This window comes from Pantherophis guttatus, chromosome 11, assembly GCF_059756535.1.
Source record: "Pantherophis guttatus breed Tessera chromosome 11, ASM5975653v1, whole genome shotgun sequence".
In the NCBI taxonomy this organism is placed as follows: Eukaryota; Metazoa; Chordata; class Lepidosauria; order Squamata; family Colubridae; genus Pantherophis; species Pantherophis guttatus.
Window position 1 is genome coordinate 26271935 of NC_142073.1, and position 18900 is coordinate 26290834.

An 18900-nucleotide genomic window follows, 5' to 3' on the forward strand; every position below is an offset into this window, starting at 1 on the left:
GGCCCGGGAGGCTGCCTGGGGCGGCCGCGGCCCTCTCCCCGGCGGTCCTGTCCCTGGGAGGGCGGCTGCGCCTCTGGCCCTGGCGCGGGATGAGCGTCTGCATTGTGTCCCCGACTGCGCGGGTCTCTGTCCCTTCTCGGGCCTGGTCCATTAAGGCGCCGCCGCCGCCGCGTTTCCTGCCCTTCATCTCGCCTGCGGCTTAAAGGGCGTTGGGCCTTTTTCTGCCCCCAAGCGCGGCCTCTTCCCTTTGCTAATTGAGTTGCAAGAACCGGAGAAGAATTACTGGCTTGGCCAATGTCCTACGAAGCCCCCGATGCTTACGGGATTCGTTGTTTCCCTCTCTTTCTAGCTGGTGGGCTGAAGGGAAACGACGTCAACCGGCGCCATGTTCCTGTACAACTTAACTCTTCAACGGGCCACTGGCATCAGCTATGCCATCCACGGGAATTTTTCAGGTAAACTTCACTCTGATCGCAAGGCCGCACGTAAGGGCCGGCACTTGTTCCTTTGTGTATAGTTCCAGAGGAGTGAAAGCAGGTGTGACCTCTGACAATCTCCCCTAAGGATGCCATTGGCCATCAACTAGGGTTAAAACCTGGGTCGAATGGATGGCTTTTCAAATGCTGTGACAGTGGTTAAAGAATTCCAAAGTGTGGGGACCACAGCAGAAAAAGCTCTGTTACTTGGCTCGTGTTCTAAATTTTGGGGGAGAAAGGCCTCTTAGTAGGCCTTTTCAAGATATTCTTACCAAATGGGCAGATTTTGCCATGCTGGGCAATGCCTAACGTATTTTGAGTTGTTGCCTCCGGAAGCCTATTGATAACCAAGGCACCAACTTTAGAAGAGGTTAACAATTCTTCTAAAGTTGCTGCCTTGGTTACCAATAGGCTTCAGTGGCAGGATTGACCCAGCAGTAGTTTCACTACTTCATTCTGGACCAGTTATAGCTTCCAGGTCTTCTCCAAAGGCAACCCCAAGTAATGAGCAATACAGTTAGGGGGTGATCAAGGCATGCATTGTTACTGCAGAAACACCCCTGTACCGCTGTATGTAGACTAGCAACTGGTGAACCAAAGATAACTGAGCAAAGATGTGGGGAGCCACAGCCTGCATGTAATGGAAGGTGGAGAAGAGGCGCTGCCTAGGAAGCAAATCAGATTAGAGGCAAGAACCCCCAGTGATTTAAGAGTCAAAGAAATGAACTAAGAGGACCAACCCTAATGTATGAAGCGGTTAAAAGTAGTGACTAAAAGTTCATATTTTCAGACTTGCAGGATTCTGTTAGTATTTTATTGCCTTAAAATAAAGTAGATTTAGCTCATCTAGTTGTGTCTCCTATCTGATTCACCAGGGAGGATTGACATGCTACCTGCTGTTTAAGCAGAATAGATTTTCCTTATTTTATGCAAATTTATTATACAACTGATAATTTTCATCCAATTTTACTCACGTTGCAAAAAAACCCCCTTTTGTGTAGTTGGGTGGTTATGTGAGGTTAGATGAGGTTTGTGGGGAAATTGACTTTAGCATAAAGCAAGGGGAGCCTGCATTTCTGATTCCACCAGGGCTCCCAAATCAGTAAGCAACTGCTTCATGAAGAGCACAGTTTTATTCTGGTTGACCGTTGGAATTGATGCTCTTCAAATATCTGTCTTTGTTCTATTACTTGGTCTGGGGAAGATTTAATCTGAGTTTATATTGCCCCTGGCAGCCTCCCCAAGTCCTGGTCCAAGCATCACATAGCTTGAGTCTCATCAACATACCGATGGTGTTTTGCCTTGAACTGGGGGAGGGCTTTATGCATGCCTTTGTTTTGATGTTAAGTGGGAGACTGCAGGAGAGCCCTATGGTACCACACATTGGAGCAACCCAATCTTGTCCATTTTCGTGAGTGTAGTAAGAGTCCCACGTAAAGAGATCCAGCCTCACTCACCATGTTAGGTTTTGTCCAACTGGCATCCAGCCCGGATTGCTTTGCCTGCTAAGGAACTTGCAGAATCCTCCTTCTGTACGTACCTTTCCTAAAAGTAACTGTGGTAAGGTAACTGTGTGGGAGTTTAGACACAAGAAATCAAGAGAAGGATGGTTTGCGGCTCCTAACTGACATTGGATTGAAGTTAATGAGGAGGCTAAGGCTTTAATCCTCCTGAGTTGCTGATCGTAGCTTGCATTTTCCAGGTACTAAACAGCAAGAAATTGTTGTTTCCCGAGGAAAAATCTTGGAATTGCTTCGTCCTGATCCAAACACTGGAAAGGTTCATACCTTGTTGACGGTAGAAGTTTTTGGCATCATTCGCTCCCTCATGGCCTTCAGATTAACTGGTGGGACCAAGGACTACATTGTGGTGGGCAGTGATTCAGGCCGCATCGTCATCCTGGAATACCAGCCTTCTAAAAATGTGTTTGAGAAAATTCATCAGGAAACCTTTGGCAAGAGCGGCTGCCGCAGAATTGTTCCTGGACAGTACTTGGCTGTGGATCCTAAAGGGCGGGCTGTCATGATCAGTAAGTTGTATGCGAATGGCAATTGGGGAAAATGGTTAAAAGAAATTTATTACAAATGCGGTTGGGTGATGCATACCATTAGTGTCTGGTGTCCATATCTGTGTTATTGCGCTTACGGTATGTTTGGCAATGATTTGACTCTCAGTTGCATGTTTTATGAATTTATGGTTTATGCTTTAGCATGTTGTCTGGCCTCAGCTGGTTGTGGTTTATTTTGTAAGGCTAGTATTATATGAAAATGGCCAGTAAGTGTTTTGATCAGAGGTTTTAATGTTTTTGCTTGGGCTTGTTTGGATTTTTGAAAAAGTATCAAAGGTGCCATCATAAAATTTGGGGGTGCATAGTGGTTGCAGCCAGTCAGAATTCATGGATCGCAGAAAGACATATTTCCCGAAATATCATATTTTTTGGAGTATAAGATGCCCCTTAGTTTTTGGGGAGGAAAATAAGAAAAAAGCTGATTGGTGTCTGGATCAGCCTCCCAGAAGGAGGGCATTTTCACAAGGGCATTTTCTATCGAATCAGTTGAAAAACCAGCAGTTTGGCCTGAAATGATGATTAGGAATTCATGTCTCTTCTCTGAAATAAGCTATGGAGACACTTGGATCCATTTCTGATCAGGTACTTGTTATAATTACTTGTTGGCTTTTAAATACATCTTGGTGGCAAAAACTAGATTCAGTGTATGAAGAAACACTGGCTTGAAAGAAAGAGAGAGAGATGTATCCAGTGGGTGCCCTCAGGCTTCTGCCCAGGGCACAGTGCTCTTCACCTTTCTATAAATGACTTAGATGAGGAGCTAGAAGGGATGTTCAGCAGATGTGTAATCCCCAAAGTTAGGTGGGCATCTCCGAAGACAAGTTCAAAGGCCTTTTTTTTTAGTTTTTCAACAAAATGAAGTCCAGTTGTGAGAAATGTAGAATTCTCCACTTATATGGGAGAAGTCAGATGAGTAAGTAGTATTAGTATCTGGCTTGGCAGTAATATTTGAGAGAAAAATCTTGGTTGCTGGTAGACCATAGGTTAAAAATAAACCTGCAGTGTGTAGCAGCTAACAAAACAGCCCATGTAATCTTAGTCTTATTAATAGAATAATGTTGAGATTATGCAAGGTGATAGTTCCATTGTTCAGGCCGTACCCGTGGCACTGTCCAGTTTTGGTTGGCACAGTATAAGAAGAATGGTGAGGAACTGGAAAGAGGGCCAAGAGGAGGAGAGAGAGGGCGGCTAGTTTTTATGAAGCATGGTTAAAAAAAATTGGGTACATTTAGGTTAAAGAACAGGAAGGCTAAGGGGAGAATTATTTGATCGATATAACTGATATAGACGGCTGCGTAGCAACTGGGCAGCAAATAACAAACCATTATTATATCATTTAAAAGTAACACCTAAGAATAAAAACAAGATCGTAGCAAACTACTTGGTCAATATTGATCTGAATAATAATAATAATAATAATAATAATAATAATAATAATAATTATTATTATTATTATTATTATTATTATTATTTTATTTTATTTCTATACCGCCCTTCTCCAGAAGGACTCAGGGCGGTGTACAGCCTATTTAAAAACACAACAAAACAACGATTAAAATTTAAAATCATTAAATAGATTAGGCTCCAATTAAAATCCCAGAAATTTAAAATACCCAATTTAAAATTATTATGTTGATAGCCCAGCCTGGCGGAACAACAGGGTCTTCAGTGCGCAGCGAAACACCTGGAGGTCGGAGATCTTACGTATTTCCGAGGGCAGTTCATTCCAAAGGGCTGGGGCTCCCACAGAGAAGGCCCTCCCCCTGGGTGTCGCCAGCCGACATAACTTGGCCGATGGCACCCTGAGGAGACCCTCCCTGTGGGAGCGGACTGGTCGGTGGGAGGCTATTGGTGGCAGAAGACGGTCTCGAAGGTACCCGGGTCCTATGGAGGTAGTAACCAACACCTTGAATCGCACCCAGAAGACCACTGGGAGCCAGTGCAGCTCGCGCAGGAGGGGTGTCACGTGGGCGCAACGAGTTGCGCCCATAACCACCCGCGCGGCCGTATTCTGGACCAGTTGGAGCCTCCGAGTGCTCTTCAAGGGGAGCCCCATGTAGAGAGCATTACAATAGTCCAACCAGGAGGTAACAAGGGCATGAGTGACATTGGGCCAAATTTATATATCTTTTAATTGTTTTTAATATTTGTTCTGCATGTTTTTTAATCTGGCTGTACACCGCCCTGAGTCCTCAGGGAGAAGGGCGGTATAGAAATCCAATATAAAATAAAAATAAAATAAAATGCGCAGGGCGTCCCGGTCCAGAAAGGGCTGCAACTGGCGGATCAGGAAAACCTGATAAAAGCCCCCCCTGGCCACGGCCGTCATATGCTCTTCTAAAGACAGCCGTGCGTCCAGGAGGACACCCAGATTGCGAGCCCTCTCTGGGGGGGGCAAAGATTCACCCCAATAGTCAGCGATGGCACCTGCTGACTATATCGGGGCGCCGGAAGCCACAGCCACTCGGTCTTGGAGGGGTTGAGTCTGAGCCTGTTCCTCCCCATCCAGACCCGCACGGCCTCCAGGCAGCGGGACATCACATCAAGGGCATCGTTGGGGTGGTCTGGGGTGGAGATGTACAGCTGAGTATCATCAGCATACAGATGACACTTCACCCCAAAACCACGGATGATCTCACCCAGCGGCTTCACATAAATGTTGAACAGGAGGGGTGAGAGGACCGACCCTTGCGGCACTCCCCATGCGAGATGCCTCGAGGTCGACCTCTGTCCCCCTGCCAACACAAACTGTGAGCGGTCGGAGAGGAAGGAGGAGAACCACTGCAGAACGGTGCCCCCTATTCCTAACCCCCTCAACCGCTGCAGCATGATACCATGGTCGATGGTATCAAAAGCCGCTGAGAGGTCTAATAGGACTAGGACAGAGGAGCAACCCCTGTCCCGAGCCCTCCAGAGATCATCCACCAACGCGACCAATGCCGTTTCTGTGCTGTACCCCTGCCTGAAGCCCGACTGGTACGGGTCTAGATAGATAGCTTCATCCAGGTGCCGGGGAAGCTGTCGTGCCACCACGCTCTCAACAACCTTCGCCACAAAACAAAGGTTGGAGACTGGACGATAGTTGGCTAATTCAGCCGGGTCCAGGGAAGGCTTCTTGAGGAGGGGCCTCACTACCGCCTCTTTCAAGGCGGCAGGAAAGGCACCCTCACTCAGAGAAGCACCTATAATCCCCTGGAGCCAGCCTCGTGTAACCTCCCGGGAGGCCAGCACCAACCAGGAGGGACACGGGTCCAATAAACACGTGGCGGCACTAATCTTACCCAGAACCCTGTCCACATCCTCGGGAGTCACAGGATCAAACTCCTCCCCGGATGGCGAATCTATGGCACACATGCTGGAAGTAGCACGCAGAGCCATCTCTCCAGGCATGCAGGGCCATCGCATATTGCTCTTCCGGGTTCTGGTGCGCCAGCCAACTGGTCTTCACGCACACGGGAGCGCCAGAAACCATGTGTACGTGAAGAACAGCTCGTGTGCCCAAAGACGCATAAACGAGATCCCCGGCGGTCGCTTACTAGGGGAGAGAGCTGTCGGCCAGGGCGGGCCAGGGCTTCCCTCCCTCACCATCCGAGTGGGCTTCTTGCGCAGCCCCAGCCCTCCAGCCCATGGCAATGTGCATCCGTGGTCCGGAGTGCCTGTCTGGCTTGGGTGCCCCAGAAGAGCAGTAGCAGCAGCGCTGCTTGTTCTTGGTAGATGGCGAGGACAGTTCTCCAGAATCCCAGGCGCAAGTGGAAGGTGAGAACCGCTGCGTGGCCCCAGGAAAGGAGCAGGGGCAGTGCTGCTTGTTCTCGGTGGCGGGCAACGGGGGTGTGGTTTTCACCCTGCCACTTGTGGCTGTGATTCTGGAGGAGAACTGCCGTCCCCCCTTGCCCGCCACCGAGAACAAGCAGCACTGCCCCTGCTCCTTTCCTGGGGCTGCGCAGCCCCAGCTGTTAGTCCGGCGCCAGGGTGAGAACCGCTGCATAGCCCCGCAGCCCCAGGAAAGGAGCAGAGGCAGCACTGCTTGTTTTCGTCAAGGGGTGAGGTGGGGGGGGTGGTTCTCACCCTGCCGCTTGTGCCCAGGATTCTGGAGGAGAACCGCCGCCCCCACCTTGCCCGCCACCAAGAACAAGCAGTGCTGCTGCAGGAGCGGAGTCCATGCCGAAGGAACGTCTGTCCAGCGCCAGGGTAAGACATGTGCCAGCTGGGAAGCGAGTGCGCTCCCTTGGCAGAAGGGGTGTGGGGGCTGCACTGGCTTGTTCTCGGTGGCAGGCTAGGGGTAGGCACTTCATTGACACTCTTCTGGGTTCTGGCGGCGCCACCACAGCCTGTTTTTGGTCCCAGGAGGCTTCAGGGAGGCTTGCCAGGCCCAAAACGGGTGGTGGGGTGCCACCCTATGCATGCTGGGAGCGGGGTCATGCCCACATGCGTGGTAGGGCGGAGGGAGTGTGTGGGGGTCACGTGTGCATGAGCAAGGTGCGGGGGCATTGCATTATGGGTGTGGGCATGCACACGCCTGAACCCCCCCTCCCGCATTCCCCCTGCTTTTGGCACGCGATGGGAAAAAGGTTTGCCATCACTGATCTAGCTACTAATACCTAGCCCCAGCAGTCAGTGACCTCACCCAGGAATTTCATGTTGATGCTAAATAGGAGCAGGGAGAATGTGGAGCCCCCTGGCAGCCCACAGAGTTGGAGTTGCAGGCTAAACCTTCCCCTCTTACCAATATCCCCTGGAAGTGGCCCTGGAGGAAAGAGCAAAATCTATCTGGTCTTTGACTTGTCACAGGGAAGAAAGTGTGGATGAATTCTCCACCGTGCCTGAGGATGGGACAAGAACCAGCCAGTGGAAGCTTCACAGAGAGACATTTGCTGACTGTTAGAGCTATGAAGCGGTGGGACAGCAGCCTGACTCCTGGAGTCATGGAAGGCTCTGTCACTGCAAACTAAAGCAAGAGAGGGGCAGCCATTTGTCTGGGGAGGAGGAGAAGGTTGGGCTAGAAGGCCTCCACATTCCCTTCCAACCCTAGGACTCTATGGAATTCAGTTTCCTCTTTCAGGATTCAGTTTTTTCTGTGTCCTGTTGCTGTAGCCTGGAGAAGCTCTGCTACGGTGGTGAAACAATCAGGGCTTCCTATAGGAACAGGCAGCTCAGAAGCTGGGAAATCACTTCGTGCAGGTATGGCAGTTTCAGAGCTAGATGGTTTGTTTTTCAGGGGATTGTTCTAGAAAGATTAGAAACTAAAAGGATAATACTGTTGGACAACACTGTTGCCCTGTGTTGCTTCCAGCATTCCAGGAGAAATGCTGTATGTTTCTTTTCACAAGAGTTTCTTTGAATGTATCGCTAAAGCTTTATGAAGTAGTCTAGGTTGGAGTTTTTTCACATCAAGCAACTGCATAGTGAGAAGAATGTGCTGAGGAATCAATTACATTGGGAAAGTTTATGGTTCAAAATGATCATGAAAAACCACTTCTGTGGCTGCACATGGTTCCCCCACCTACCCTGCATCCCATTTATGGTTCTAGACGGGGGCTGAAATTTAGGCACTTTGGACTTTCTTAATGGAAAGTCTGCTTATTATTTTCAGCTGTGCTGACTTGTAATGGAGAGAAGGAATAAGGAACAGGAAGAAGAGCTACTACCAAGACTATAGAAAAAAGAAATCTCTGTTCAGGACAGAACATTAATCTTCAGTAAGTGTCCCAGACAAGAAGCTCCATAATTCTCATAAGGATCAAGAGAGAGAGGGAGAGAGCATGCGCAGAAAGCACATTCAGACTTTATAAGATTGATATTAGCTGTTCAGGCTAGGTGAAACTAGAAACTAGAAAACCAAAGTCTAATGAGTTCTATATGATTTTTATTTTAAGATTCTAGCAATATAATCTTGCAAGTCTGGCCACGCTCCCCCCTCCCTCAGCCTTTGTTAGAGCTAGGGACAGTCTTGCCCGAGACACCCACTCAACCCAGGCTTAGATTTCCTTTGTCTGACCATTCTCTTGGTAGTGGCTCTTCTGGTTCCTCAAAGTTATTCCTTCTGCCCATTATGCCACTGATTATGTCACTGAGCAGAAGTGATGTGTCTCTTGGCAGGGCACAAATAGATTTAGCCTCTGCAGTAACTTCCTCTGATGGGACTGCTTTTTAGTGCCAGATTAGCTTTGCTTCCTATACATATCTGTGGATTATTGAAATAGACCACCTTTAAATCATACAAACTAAACTGATTAATTTAAAGGAGCAGTATAGGTGACCTCCAAGGCCCCTTCCAGCTCTGTTATTCTGTATTCTGATCTTCGTATTGGAAGGGCAAGGAGACCCCAGATGAGGTGGCAGCTGTGAGCCTTGCCTGTTCAGCCGGCCTGAGCAGGACAAGCTCTGGCTGGCTTTGACACTGAGCCTGAGGGGCTCCCACCTCCCCTTTCAGCACTTCCTCTCTTTGCCTGCAGGTGCCATTGAGAAGCAGAAACTTGTGTACATTCTGAACAGAGACGCAGCTGCTCGGCTCACCATTTCTTCTCCATTGGAAGCCCACAAGGCCAACACCTTGGTTTATCATGTGGTTGGAGTCGACGTTGGGTTTGAAAATCCCATGTTTGCTTGCCTGGAAATGGATTATGAGGTACTAGCTCACTAAAATGATTTCTAAAATAACTAGATCGATGTTAGGTCAACTTGCTGACATTGTTAATGCTGGTAGTTGGCTTGTAGTTGTGAAACTGCTGCTTTCCTGGGCTTGCAACACAAGCCTTATTCCTTCAGCATAAGGAATGCGTGTATGAGAGATGCTCCTAGTGAGTGCAATTGTTAACCCTGTCTGTACTTTGAGGCTGGCAGGGATTAGCTTGGGATTGTGGGGTGCTGGTGCTAACTTGGAAGGAGAATCTCTAAAACCCTTGTGCCTCTGTCCTACCTGTTTGGTGGTGACAGCAGCTGCAGCTATTGGGAGGAGAATGGACAGAATGAAAATGTCAGCCTGGATCCATTTCCATGGATTCTGCACTATCTATCTCTGCTGAGGCTACTCTTGGCTTACAAATGTCATTTAATAACTGATAGAAGCTACAGTGGTCTTGGAAAGGATACTTTATATATCACAAAACACTTCTGGCCATTGTAAAAGGTCACACACACACCTGTAATTCTTCAATGCACACAGAGGGGAGTTGTCCGCAGTTGTGATAATGGGCCACATTAAGATGGTTTCAGCGGGATGGAGCGCTTGTGGAGGGTGAGGCTTTCAGTGTAGCTACTGCTATTTAGAAATGGCCATTCCGGAGAAACAGCGGAAAGGAGCGCCTGCACTGCAGCTCAGGGTTGTGCGACAGAGCGTTGGGCTGGAGGAGTTTCTGCCTGATGCAGCTTCTGAGCCTGTATGGTCTGAAGCTTTACTAGGGCAGTAAAATTGGGGTCACTTGCTCCGGACATGTTGACTCAACTCTGGATGGCTGGGCTCTGCAGAGGCCTTTATGGAAAGGGTAGCCTCAGGAAGCTTCGCAGCACAGATAGGAACCCTTTAATCTGTTTGAGTTATGCCAGTTTTTACAGGTGATTGTAAAACATCCTTAAGTGTGTTTTCCATTAGATATTCCTTGTCATATTGTACTTCTTTAAAAAATAAACTATTCAAATTTCACATGGGACATAAGTGGTATTTTTTCCCCTTAGGAAGCTGACAATGATCCCACTGGGGAAGCTGCAGCAAACACCCAGCAGACATTGACATTTTATGAGTTAGATTTAGGTTTGAACCACGTGGTCAGGAAATACAGCGAACCGTTGGAAGAACACGGCAATTTTCTAATAACAGGTACCCTCTTTTTCAGCCCTTGTGGGGAAAAGGCACATACACAGCATTCATAAACCCAGAGAAAGATTTGTCTATGTTTTGTGCATGCCATAGAATCTCTCAAAATCTTAGTAGTGTTGTTTCATCCACTAACAAACAGCTTAAGTGTATTGAACTTCCATTCTGAAACTTTAAGCAATCAGTCAGAATAAAGCTGCAAGGGACCTTGGAAGTCTTCTAGTCCAACCCCCTGCTGAAGCAGGAGACTCTAAACCCTTTCAGACAAGTGGCTGTCCAGTCTTTCCTTAAAAACCTCCAGTGATGAAGGCGCCCACAACTTCGGAAGCCAGCTCTTCCACTGGTTAATTGTTCTAAGTGTCAGGAACTTTCTCCTTAATTCCAGGTTGCTTCTCCTTGATTAGTTTCCAATCATTGTTTCTTTTGGTGCTTTGGAAAATAAATTGACCCCCTCCTCTTTGTGGCAGCCCCTCAAATACTAGAATACTGCTGTCAGGTCACCCCAATCCTTCTTTTCTCTAGACTAGCCATACCCAAATCCTGCAGCGGTTCTTCATATGTTTTAGTCTCCAGCCCTCTAATCATCTTAGTTACTCTTCTTTGCACTTTTTCCAAAGTCTCTTTCTTGAAAAACTTGAAAACCTGTTCCAGAAAACTCTTTTTCTAGCCTCTGAATACTTCTCTTTCTCCTTTTCACTTATACATTTCCTTGTTGTGGTTCTGGTCACCCAGTCCTTATCATTGACCTCTAATAATGATAGGTAAACACTTGAAAGGATAGGTGGAGCCCTTTCAATGTTTGCCATTCAGTCTTTTTGCAGAAAGACTTTAATAATATATGTTGCTAGAAAGAACTTTCCTTTTTTATGTAAAGAACCCCCCCCCGAACTGACTCCTTTTGTTCTTTGACCATGCTCATGACTGTGGTCTATAGTTCCTGGAGGCTCCGATGGTCCAAGTGGGGTACTGATTTGCTCTGAAAACTACATTACCTACAAAAACTTTGGTGACCAGCCAGATATTCGATGTCCAATTCCCAGGAGGAGGGTAAGTATCTTGTGACCTTTACTCTTCTGAAAACATTATTTCCTCAGTACCTAAAGAACCCCATCCCAAAGTATTTTTAGACCTCATTTCTGCAGCCCTTGGAGGAAAAGGAGAATGGTAGGAAATAGTTAGGAAAAACATAAGGTCTCAGTACAAACCCTGAAATAGTTATAATTTTTTTTAGAAAAAAATAAAAGCTCCAGATTTCTCCCCAAACAAAGAAAAATATAGAAATAGAATCTTGGCCTTGATAATTGCATCATTGACAACTTTGAGTCTTTATCGTGCTCAAAGGTGTTGAATCCCTCAAATCTCCCTGTAAGGATGACCAAGGCTATAAAGAGAACCTGGAAAGCTACCCATGAAGCTGTCCAGCTGGAGAAAAAAGAAGAGAGCATTGTTGCATATGCTCTCTTTGAGGGGCCTGGAGGGTCATGTCTTTTAGGACCTCCAAAGAAAACAGAAAAGGTGCTCATCATGCACAGTCACTAGCCCTTTTTTCTCTAGTTCAGTGCGGGCTAACCTTTTCCCGGCTGAGTGCCCAAAGCGCACAAATGCTCACATGTGCCCAAACGTCCAAAATGTAATGCACGCACGCACCCAAACCCCCAAAATGCAATTCATGTGCAGCCCCCGCACAGGCGCCCCCCTGCATGTGCCTCAACCCCTGCACATGTGCGGCAGAGACCTGAAGACCAGCTGGCCGGCAGGACGCAAGCGCACACGCGCAGGGGAGCTGAACTGGGGCGATGGCTTGCATGCCATCAGAGAGGGCGCTGCATCCACCTCTGGTACGCATGCCATTGGTTCACCATCATGGCTCTAGTTGATTCCAGGCTTTTCACAAATGCAGACAGATGCTCTTTCATGCTCTTAAACAGCTGGCTTTGTACTCCAGGCCAGCCTTTGTATTGTGACTACAACCTGGTCCTCTTTTTTTGACAGAATGACTTGGATGACCCTGAAAGAGGCATGATCTTTGTCTGCTCTGCTACCCACAAGACCAAGTCTATGTTTTTTTTCTTAGCTCAAACAGAGCAGGGTGATATTTTTAAAATCACCTTGGAGACTGATGAGGATATGGTAAGTTTGAGCACATTTAGTTTGAGAGAAAGAGAGACCTAAAATCACCAGGACCGTCTCATGCAGAAATGCCTTTGTGCTGGTTTCAGGTCACAGAAATTCGGCTGAAGTATTTTGACACTGTTCCTGTGGCTGCAGCCATGTGTGTGCTGAAAACGGGCTTTCTTTTTGTGGCTTCTGAGTTTGGAAACCAGTAAGTAAGACCTCCAGTTTCCCTTTCAAAGCAAGAGGTGTGCCTGGAAGGGCTTCTGGTTGGCTAGCTCCACCTTCTCCGTATCTGGGGGTCCTTCAGGCATGGGAAGGCAGTCTACAGAGAAAGGCAACACGGGAGCCTCGCCCTTTCATCTTGTTTGACACAAAGCCCCTCTGGTTGCCCCTCTTCTGTTGCAGCTACCTCTACCAGATTGCCCATCTTGGAGATGATGACGATGAGCCTGAGTTCTCCTCTGCAATGCCTCTGGAGGAGGGGGACACCTTCTTCTTCCAGCCCCGGCCTCTTAAAAACCTGGTATTGGTGGATGAGCTGGACAGTCTCTCTCCGATTTTGTCTTGCCAGGTATGTTGCTCTTCCACATGGATGGCAAACGTAGTGTAGATCAGAAGTGCAGACCAGCCTGTCTGCTGCTGAAAATTTGCCCCTGGAGCAGTAGCTCTCTTCCTTATTTAGGGGATCAGATGGTTAATCTGTGTTCAAGATGAACAATTCCATATTTTATGTATTTCTGCCTTCCTGCTGCTGTCAGGCCAGCCCTTTTTGTTGGGACTCAAGAAGTCCATAAACTCTGTAACAGTTTAGCATTTGGGTTTTGTCATCAGTGTTCATCATGCCAATACTCAACTCCTCCCCTTTAGTAGTATTTTTAAACTTCACCATTAAAACTGTAAGATACATTTTCTTCTTTAAAAAGGGATCACTACTTTCAGAGAAATTGTACCAGTATGATTGTTAAGGAACAATTCCTTTCAGTTTATTCCCAGTGTATTCTTGTAATAACTAGCCATTTTATTTGGCAAATAAAACTATTTTCCATGAATTCTTACACATTACACAAAATATTACATACTGCAGAAACAATACATCAATCAAAATATATTTACTATCCAAGACCAAATACAAGAAAGCTCAGCAAGACAATAACCATAATTTTTAATTTTTAAAAATGGTGAAAAAAATCTCCAAACAGTGCAATAACAGGCAATAGAAAAAGAATTCATAAGCATCCCAAAGAGATACATCTCAATAAAAAAACCTCTTCCAAATAGGACTGAACCATCATCCTGCCCCAAGATCTGGGAGAAGAGCCAGGTCCTCAATAGTTCCTGGAGGTTATTAGGATGGGAGCCATTTGGAGTGTGTGTCTGTGTGTGTGTGATTCCAGAGGGGAGGTGTGTCACTGAGAAGTTTCCCAAGTTGTGGGCAGTAATGAGCATTCCTCATGACTAACTTCTTTGTGAGCTGCACCAGTTGTTGATGGGCTTCTGCCAATTCGCCATGCCGGTCACTCTCTGTGGAACCCTGCATGGCACAGGGCCTGAGGGACTGCCTGGGCAGCTCAGTCTTGTAGGATTCCTTTGATTAAACAGGGCCATCTGCCCATACCTCAGCCGTGGGCCTTACCTGCCCTCTGAAGTGAGGGTCTCTCTGAGACCTGAATGGCCCCCCTCCTGCTGGTATTTTGAAGGGACTTGAAGGTGTTTTCACCCAGCATGATTTAACCTAGTTTGTTTACTTCTGTCAAATCTACCTTTCTTTTTGCTTTTGTGCTGTTTTAATGCCTTGTTTTTTATGTTTTAAATAATTTTTAAATGCCCAGAGTTACCTGGACTTGGGTGGCATACACATAATAACAATAACAACAATAACAACAACAATAATAATAGGATAACAAGATACACTGGTGCTAGAATACAATAAAGGCTTATCGAATACCAAGTTAGCCTACAAGAAAGAGATGAAGAGTAGAAAAGAGACATGGCAAGGCAAAATATTACATGGCCAGCATACACATGCACACACACGCACGCACGCGCACACACACAGACAGAGCAGCAGACCATTAGTTGAGAGCTGGCCATGACTAAGAGCAGGGAAGCTGAAAAAAGGCAGAGGGGCAGCTTCTAGCTGCACAAGGCCAAGCCTTAGGAACAAGGGCACACAGAGCCAGCATTGAGCAGATAGCAACTGACTGCAAAGGCTGTCTCTGCAAAGCAGCTAAAGAAACATCAGACCACCTGGTTAGCTGCTGCAAGAAGATGGTGCAGACTGCCTACAAACAGTGACATGATAAAAAAGCAAGAATGGTGCATTGGAAAATCGGCATGAAATCCCATTTGCCTGCAAGCAAGAACTGGTGGGACCACAAAATAGACAAAGTTGTAGAAAATGAAGTTAAAGTGCTCTGAGACATGAAAATTCAAACAGGCAAGCCTTTGCCATACAGCAACACTCCAGACTTAACAATTGTCAATAGGAAAGACAAAAAGTCTGGATAGTGAATGTGGTAGCATAGCAGAAGAGAAGAGAAAGAATACCGGAGGGGGAAAAATTACAAAATATAAAGACCTGCAAACAGAAGCAGGACGTCTGTGGCAAAAGAAAGTGGTGCTCCAGTGGCGTTCCAGGTGTTTTGGGGTTGTCCCTCTTGGGATAGACACCTTTGGTGCAACCCCAAAATACCTGGAACGCCACTGGAGCACCATCAAGATGAATGGAATTGTCACTAGTCAATACTAAAAGGCAGCTTTACTTGGAACAGCTTATATCCTGTATCATTAGTTTGATAGGTAGTTGTTTAAACCACAACTACCTATCCCAGGTTCTTGGGAAGGACTTGATAGATGGACAAAAATGTTAAATATAATCTGAACATCTGACTGTGCAACCAACTGCTACTGCAGAGGGGGCTCTGAAGGAGAGAAGTGCCTGGGAGAAGAGGGATCACTTTGCCAGGACCAGGAGCATCAGGGGGTGTGTGCCAGGCCAGTGTCCTTGGGGAAGATGCTCCATGTGTGGCCCCCACGACTGAGGCGGTAAGCGGGGCTCCTCTGCTGCCTAGAGGTACACCTTGGAAATGAGAGGTTTCTGGAGCGGACCAGGAGTATATGGGCATCAAAAGTGGTTGGGATATGGGAATTGAGAGAAAATCATCTTTATACCTGTGGCCATGAGTGACAGGAAACTTCCTTTGGCCTTCATTCAGGTGAGTGAGCAAAGTATAACAAGCACTTCCTGACAGAAAGAAGCCAGATGCTGCGATATGTTTAAAGTTAGGATGCTTAGGCTTGCCTGCCAGACAAATGGCCTGGGGATAGTGATATTTTAGTTAGATCCTGCTCTGTGTTGCTCTTTATACTGCTAAATTCTCCAGGTTTAAGTCATGTCTACTTTCCCGTCACATCAGAGGGTGATAGCCTTTGTCTTCCTGCTTTAGGGGAGAAGCAGAAGCAGACCTTGGATGGGTGTTTTGGTTTCTTATTACTGTTTTTTGGATTTCCGTGCAGATTGCTGATCTTGCAAACGAAGATACCCCTCAGCTGTATGTGGCATGCGGAAGGGGGCCTCGTTCTTCTCTGAGGGTCCTAAGACATGGCCTTGAGGTAAGAAGCCTCCTGAATGAGTGTGGAGCCCCATCTGACAGACTGAGCTCAAAGTTGAAAATGGATTCTTTACTTCACTTTGTTTTTGTTATGCGCTAGGCTGCATAACAGCAGGTCCTGGCATGTCCTGGGGGAGGGGAGGGGGTTGGTGGGAGGGTTGGGATGGCTGTCACTGCTTGGGGTCTTGGAGAACAGCTGCCGGTCAGATCAAAGCACCTAAAGGCCTTGAGTCACTATTCCTTCCTGTAAAGGAGTAAAACAGGCCAGCCCTCCTTTCTCTTGTTAAGGAGTTGGATAAAAATGCCTCTCCCCCCCCACCTCCAAAAAACCCACCTATTTTTTTCCTTTTTTTTTTTCCCAAAGTTTTTCTTGTGTCTGGGATTTAGCTGTATAGAAAGGAAGGAAGGCTTGCATCACTCTGATAAACATGATAAAATGTTTGCTATTTTAGCCTCTTAAGTGTTGTGGCCCATCAGTGGCCTGTGCAGTAAGTAGCTGATTCCGACAGTGAGGAAGCTGGTGTGGTGCTGCGCCAGCAGCCTGTGCAGCTGGCGCTCGAGTCAGACAATGAGGAGGCTGGAGAAGATGTGGTGCCAGAAGCGGGGATTCAGCCAGGGCCTTCAGAACCTCCAGAAGCTCCCATAAGTGAAGAGGAAGAAGAGGAGGACCCTCTTCTCGATGCATGAGCGTGCAGAGCTGTTAAAAGGCAGGAGTGGCTCATCGAGAGTAAGGCTTGGGGCTAATTGGCCACTCCCCTAGCCTATTTAAGGAAGGGTGATGACTGATGCAATTTGCAGGAAACAGCTTCATTCATATTCCTTTGCGTCTTGATTCCAGAAACATTTGATTCAGCTCTTGTTTCTCTCTTGTCAGCTTTCCTGCAAATTGCTTCTGGGCATTCTGCCAACCACAGTAAGATTACGGTTATCTGAAATACTGTGCCTCAGAATTGAGTTATTATTCTTTGGATTCTTGTCAGCTTCAGTTAATGAAGTTAAATTAACAGCCCTTGTTCAGAAAAGACTGATTTAAACTGTACTTGTGTTTGAACAACTACTAAGAAAGCTCATTAGTAGTCCTTAATTAAACTAAATTAAGTAAACTAAAGTTTGTATGGACTTTGTGTGTGCTGCATTCTTTGGGGTTCGTAGCTGGGGCAGAACACTAAGGCTATTTCATTTTCACAAATCTTCTGCGTCTAAGTTACTGTTCTGTATCTTGCTAGGTGTCTGAAATGGCAGTCTCGGAGTTGCCCGGTAATCCTAATGCCGTGTGGACAGTGAGGAGACACATTGAAGGTAGGAAGAGTTCTTGTGTGGAGAGAACTGGGAAGGAGCATGGCTCAGGTTGAGGCATCTGGGCACAGCTGGTCTGCCCACAACTCACTATGGGGTAGTGTAGTGTCCTAATGCGAGATGCAACTCTCTCCCCAACGCTCTGTACGTGGCACCACAGCTTGCAGCTTTTGAGTAATCCATGACTATTACAAGATTGGTAGGTCTAATGTGGCCCCTGAAGCCCCCCTGATAGCATTTTCTGGACCATGGGACCCTCTTAGTCCTTTTCCCTCCCTCCTCAGCCACTTCCGTCCTGCCCTGCTGTCCCTGGCACTTAACTTGGAACCAATTCACACGGCTCTATTTATTTATCACTTCATTCACCCATTCATCTTGGGGGTCAGTGCCAAGAAAGAAAGCAGCTTGGCCAGACTGGATCGTCTGTTACAGGGGCAGCTCCAGAAATTTTTTTGTTGCCGCCTGTGACTAGTTGTGTGCAAAACTTTTTATCTCAAAGCATTTTGAATGCCTCTAGTTGTGACCATAATATACCTCAGAGCTTGCTATTTAAATGAAGCTGCTGGGGTAGATTGCCTAGCGTGAGGAGGCTGGAAAACCAGGATCTTGATAAAGCCCAGTTCTGCCCTCCTTTTCCGTTGCAGTCCAAGGTGTCTGTTTAATTGGACATTAGCCTGTGGTGTTAAGTCAATCAAAACTGAAAATCAATTCAAACAAGACTGAGGGACTCCTGGTTGGTTGCAAGTTATATCAGACAATAGGAGGTTAAATTACAGTGGATGGGTTACACCCCTCCTAAAATTTTAGTTTGATGACTTCCTAGAATCTGAACGTCCACCAGAGTTGGGGAATGGCCAGACTTGGTCTTCCTAGCTAGTGTTAGTACACCAAGTGCAGATGCCAGAGTTGACCAGGACAACGCAGGCCTCAATTGTATCCTGTTTGGGTTTCTGTGGCATGTTTACGTGGGGCTGTGTATGAGCGCATTTGGAACCTTAAGCTATACTGTGGGGTGCTGCCGTGGGACTGTTGATGGGGAACACGTGTCTCTCCTGAACAGTACCCTCACTTCTACAGGTCTGTTTCTAGTTTAAAGAGCTGGCCATAAAGCAGGATGCAAGTTTGGACCAGGCTGGTGGAATGGCTGCCGATCCTTTTGCTCTGCTGCCTGTGGAATTCTCTTTGCTGGGCTTCCTTGAGAGGAACTTGCTATGAAGTTCAGCTAGTTCAGAGATATTTTATGTTTCAAGTAGGTCATTTAAGATGGTGTCAGGATGATTCGGAGGATGGAAAGTTGTTTTATGTTGTGTATGCCTGGATGTTTTTGCAGTGTCACATGTAATGAGGCTGCATAAGTAATAGAACTAGGTGTGTAGAAAAGTTTCGAGAGGTTTGAGGATTGCTGGATGGTGACAAGCTGAATTGAGTGTGGATAGGTGGCCATCAACAAGGACCAGGGAAAAAGCTATAACTCATACTGGCCAAGCCCCAGCAAGAGGTTGGCACTGGGCTGCTACTCTTACT

The 18900-nt window shown here is 46.9% G+C and overlaps 1 protein-coding gene and 1 non-coding gene across 3 annotated transcripts in view; both read left to right on the top strand.

Annotated features, from left to right (window-relative positions):
- SF3B3 (splicing factor 3b subunit 3) overlaps window positions 1-18900 on the top strand; it is a 50872-nt gene that overhangs the window by 319 nt on the left and 31653 nt on the right. Inside the window, exons 2-11 of one of the 2 annotated variants that reach the window (XM_034425664.2) lie at window positions 350-455; window positions 2179-2505; window positions 8997-9169; window positions 10216-10357; window positions 11289-11401; window positions 12347-12484; window positions 12574-12677; window positions 12875-13040; window positions 15986-16081; window positions 17307-17379. In XM_034425664.2, coding sequence (XP_034281555.1) covers window positions 386-455; window positions 2179-2505; window positions 8997-9169; window positions 10216-10357; window positions 11289-11401; window positions 12347-12484; window positions 12574-12677; window positions 12875-13040; window positions 15986-16081; window positions 17307-17379 — 1402 coding nt within the window. In that variant the 5' untranslated portion in view covers window positions 350-385. Of the gene's footprint in view, window positions 1-263; window positions 456-2178; window positions 2506-8996; window positions 9170-10215; window positions 10358-11288; window positions 11402-12346; window positions 12485-12573; window positions 12678-12874; window positions 13041-15985; window positions 16082-17306; window positions 17380-18900 lie in introns of those variants that run through there. The other variant, XM_034425665.3, reaches the window with a different exon arrangement.
- LOC117670491 (small nucleolar RNA SNORD111) lies at window positions 3048-3130 on the top strand. Its single transcript, XR_004592654.1, has one exon. It is a non-coding gene; the product is annotated as a small nucleolar RNA SNORD111 (small nucleolar RNA).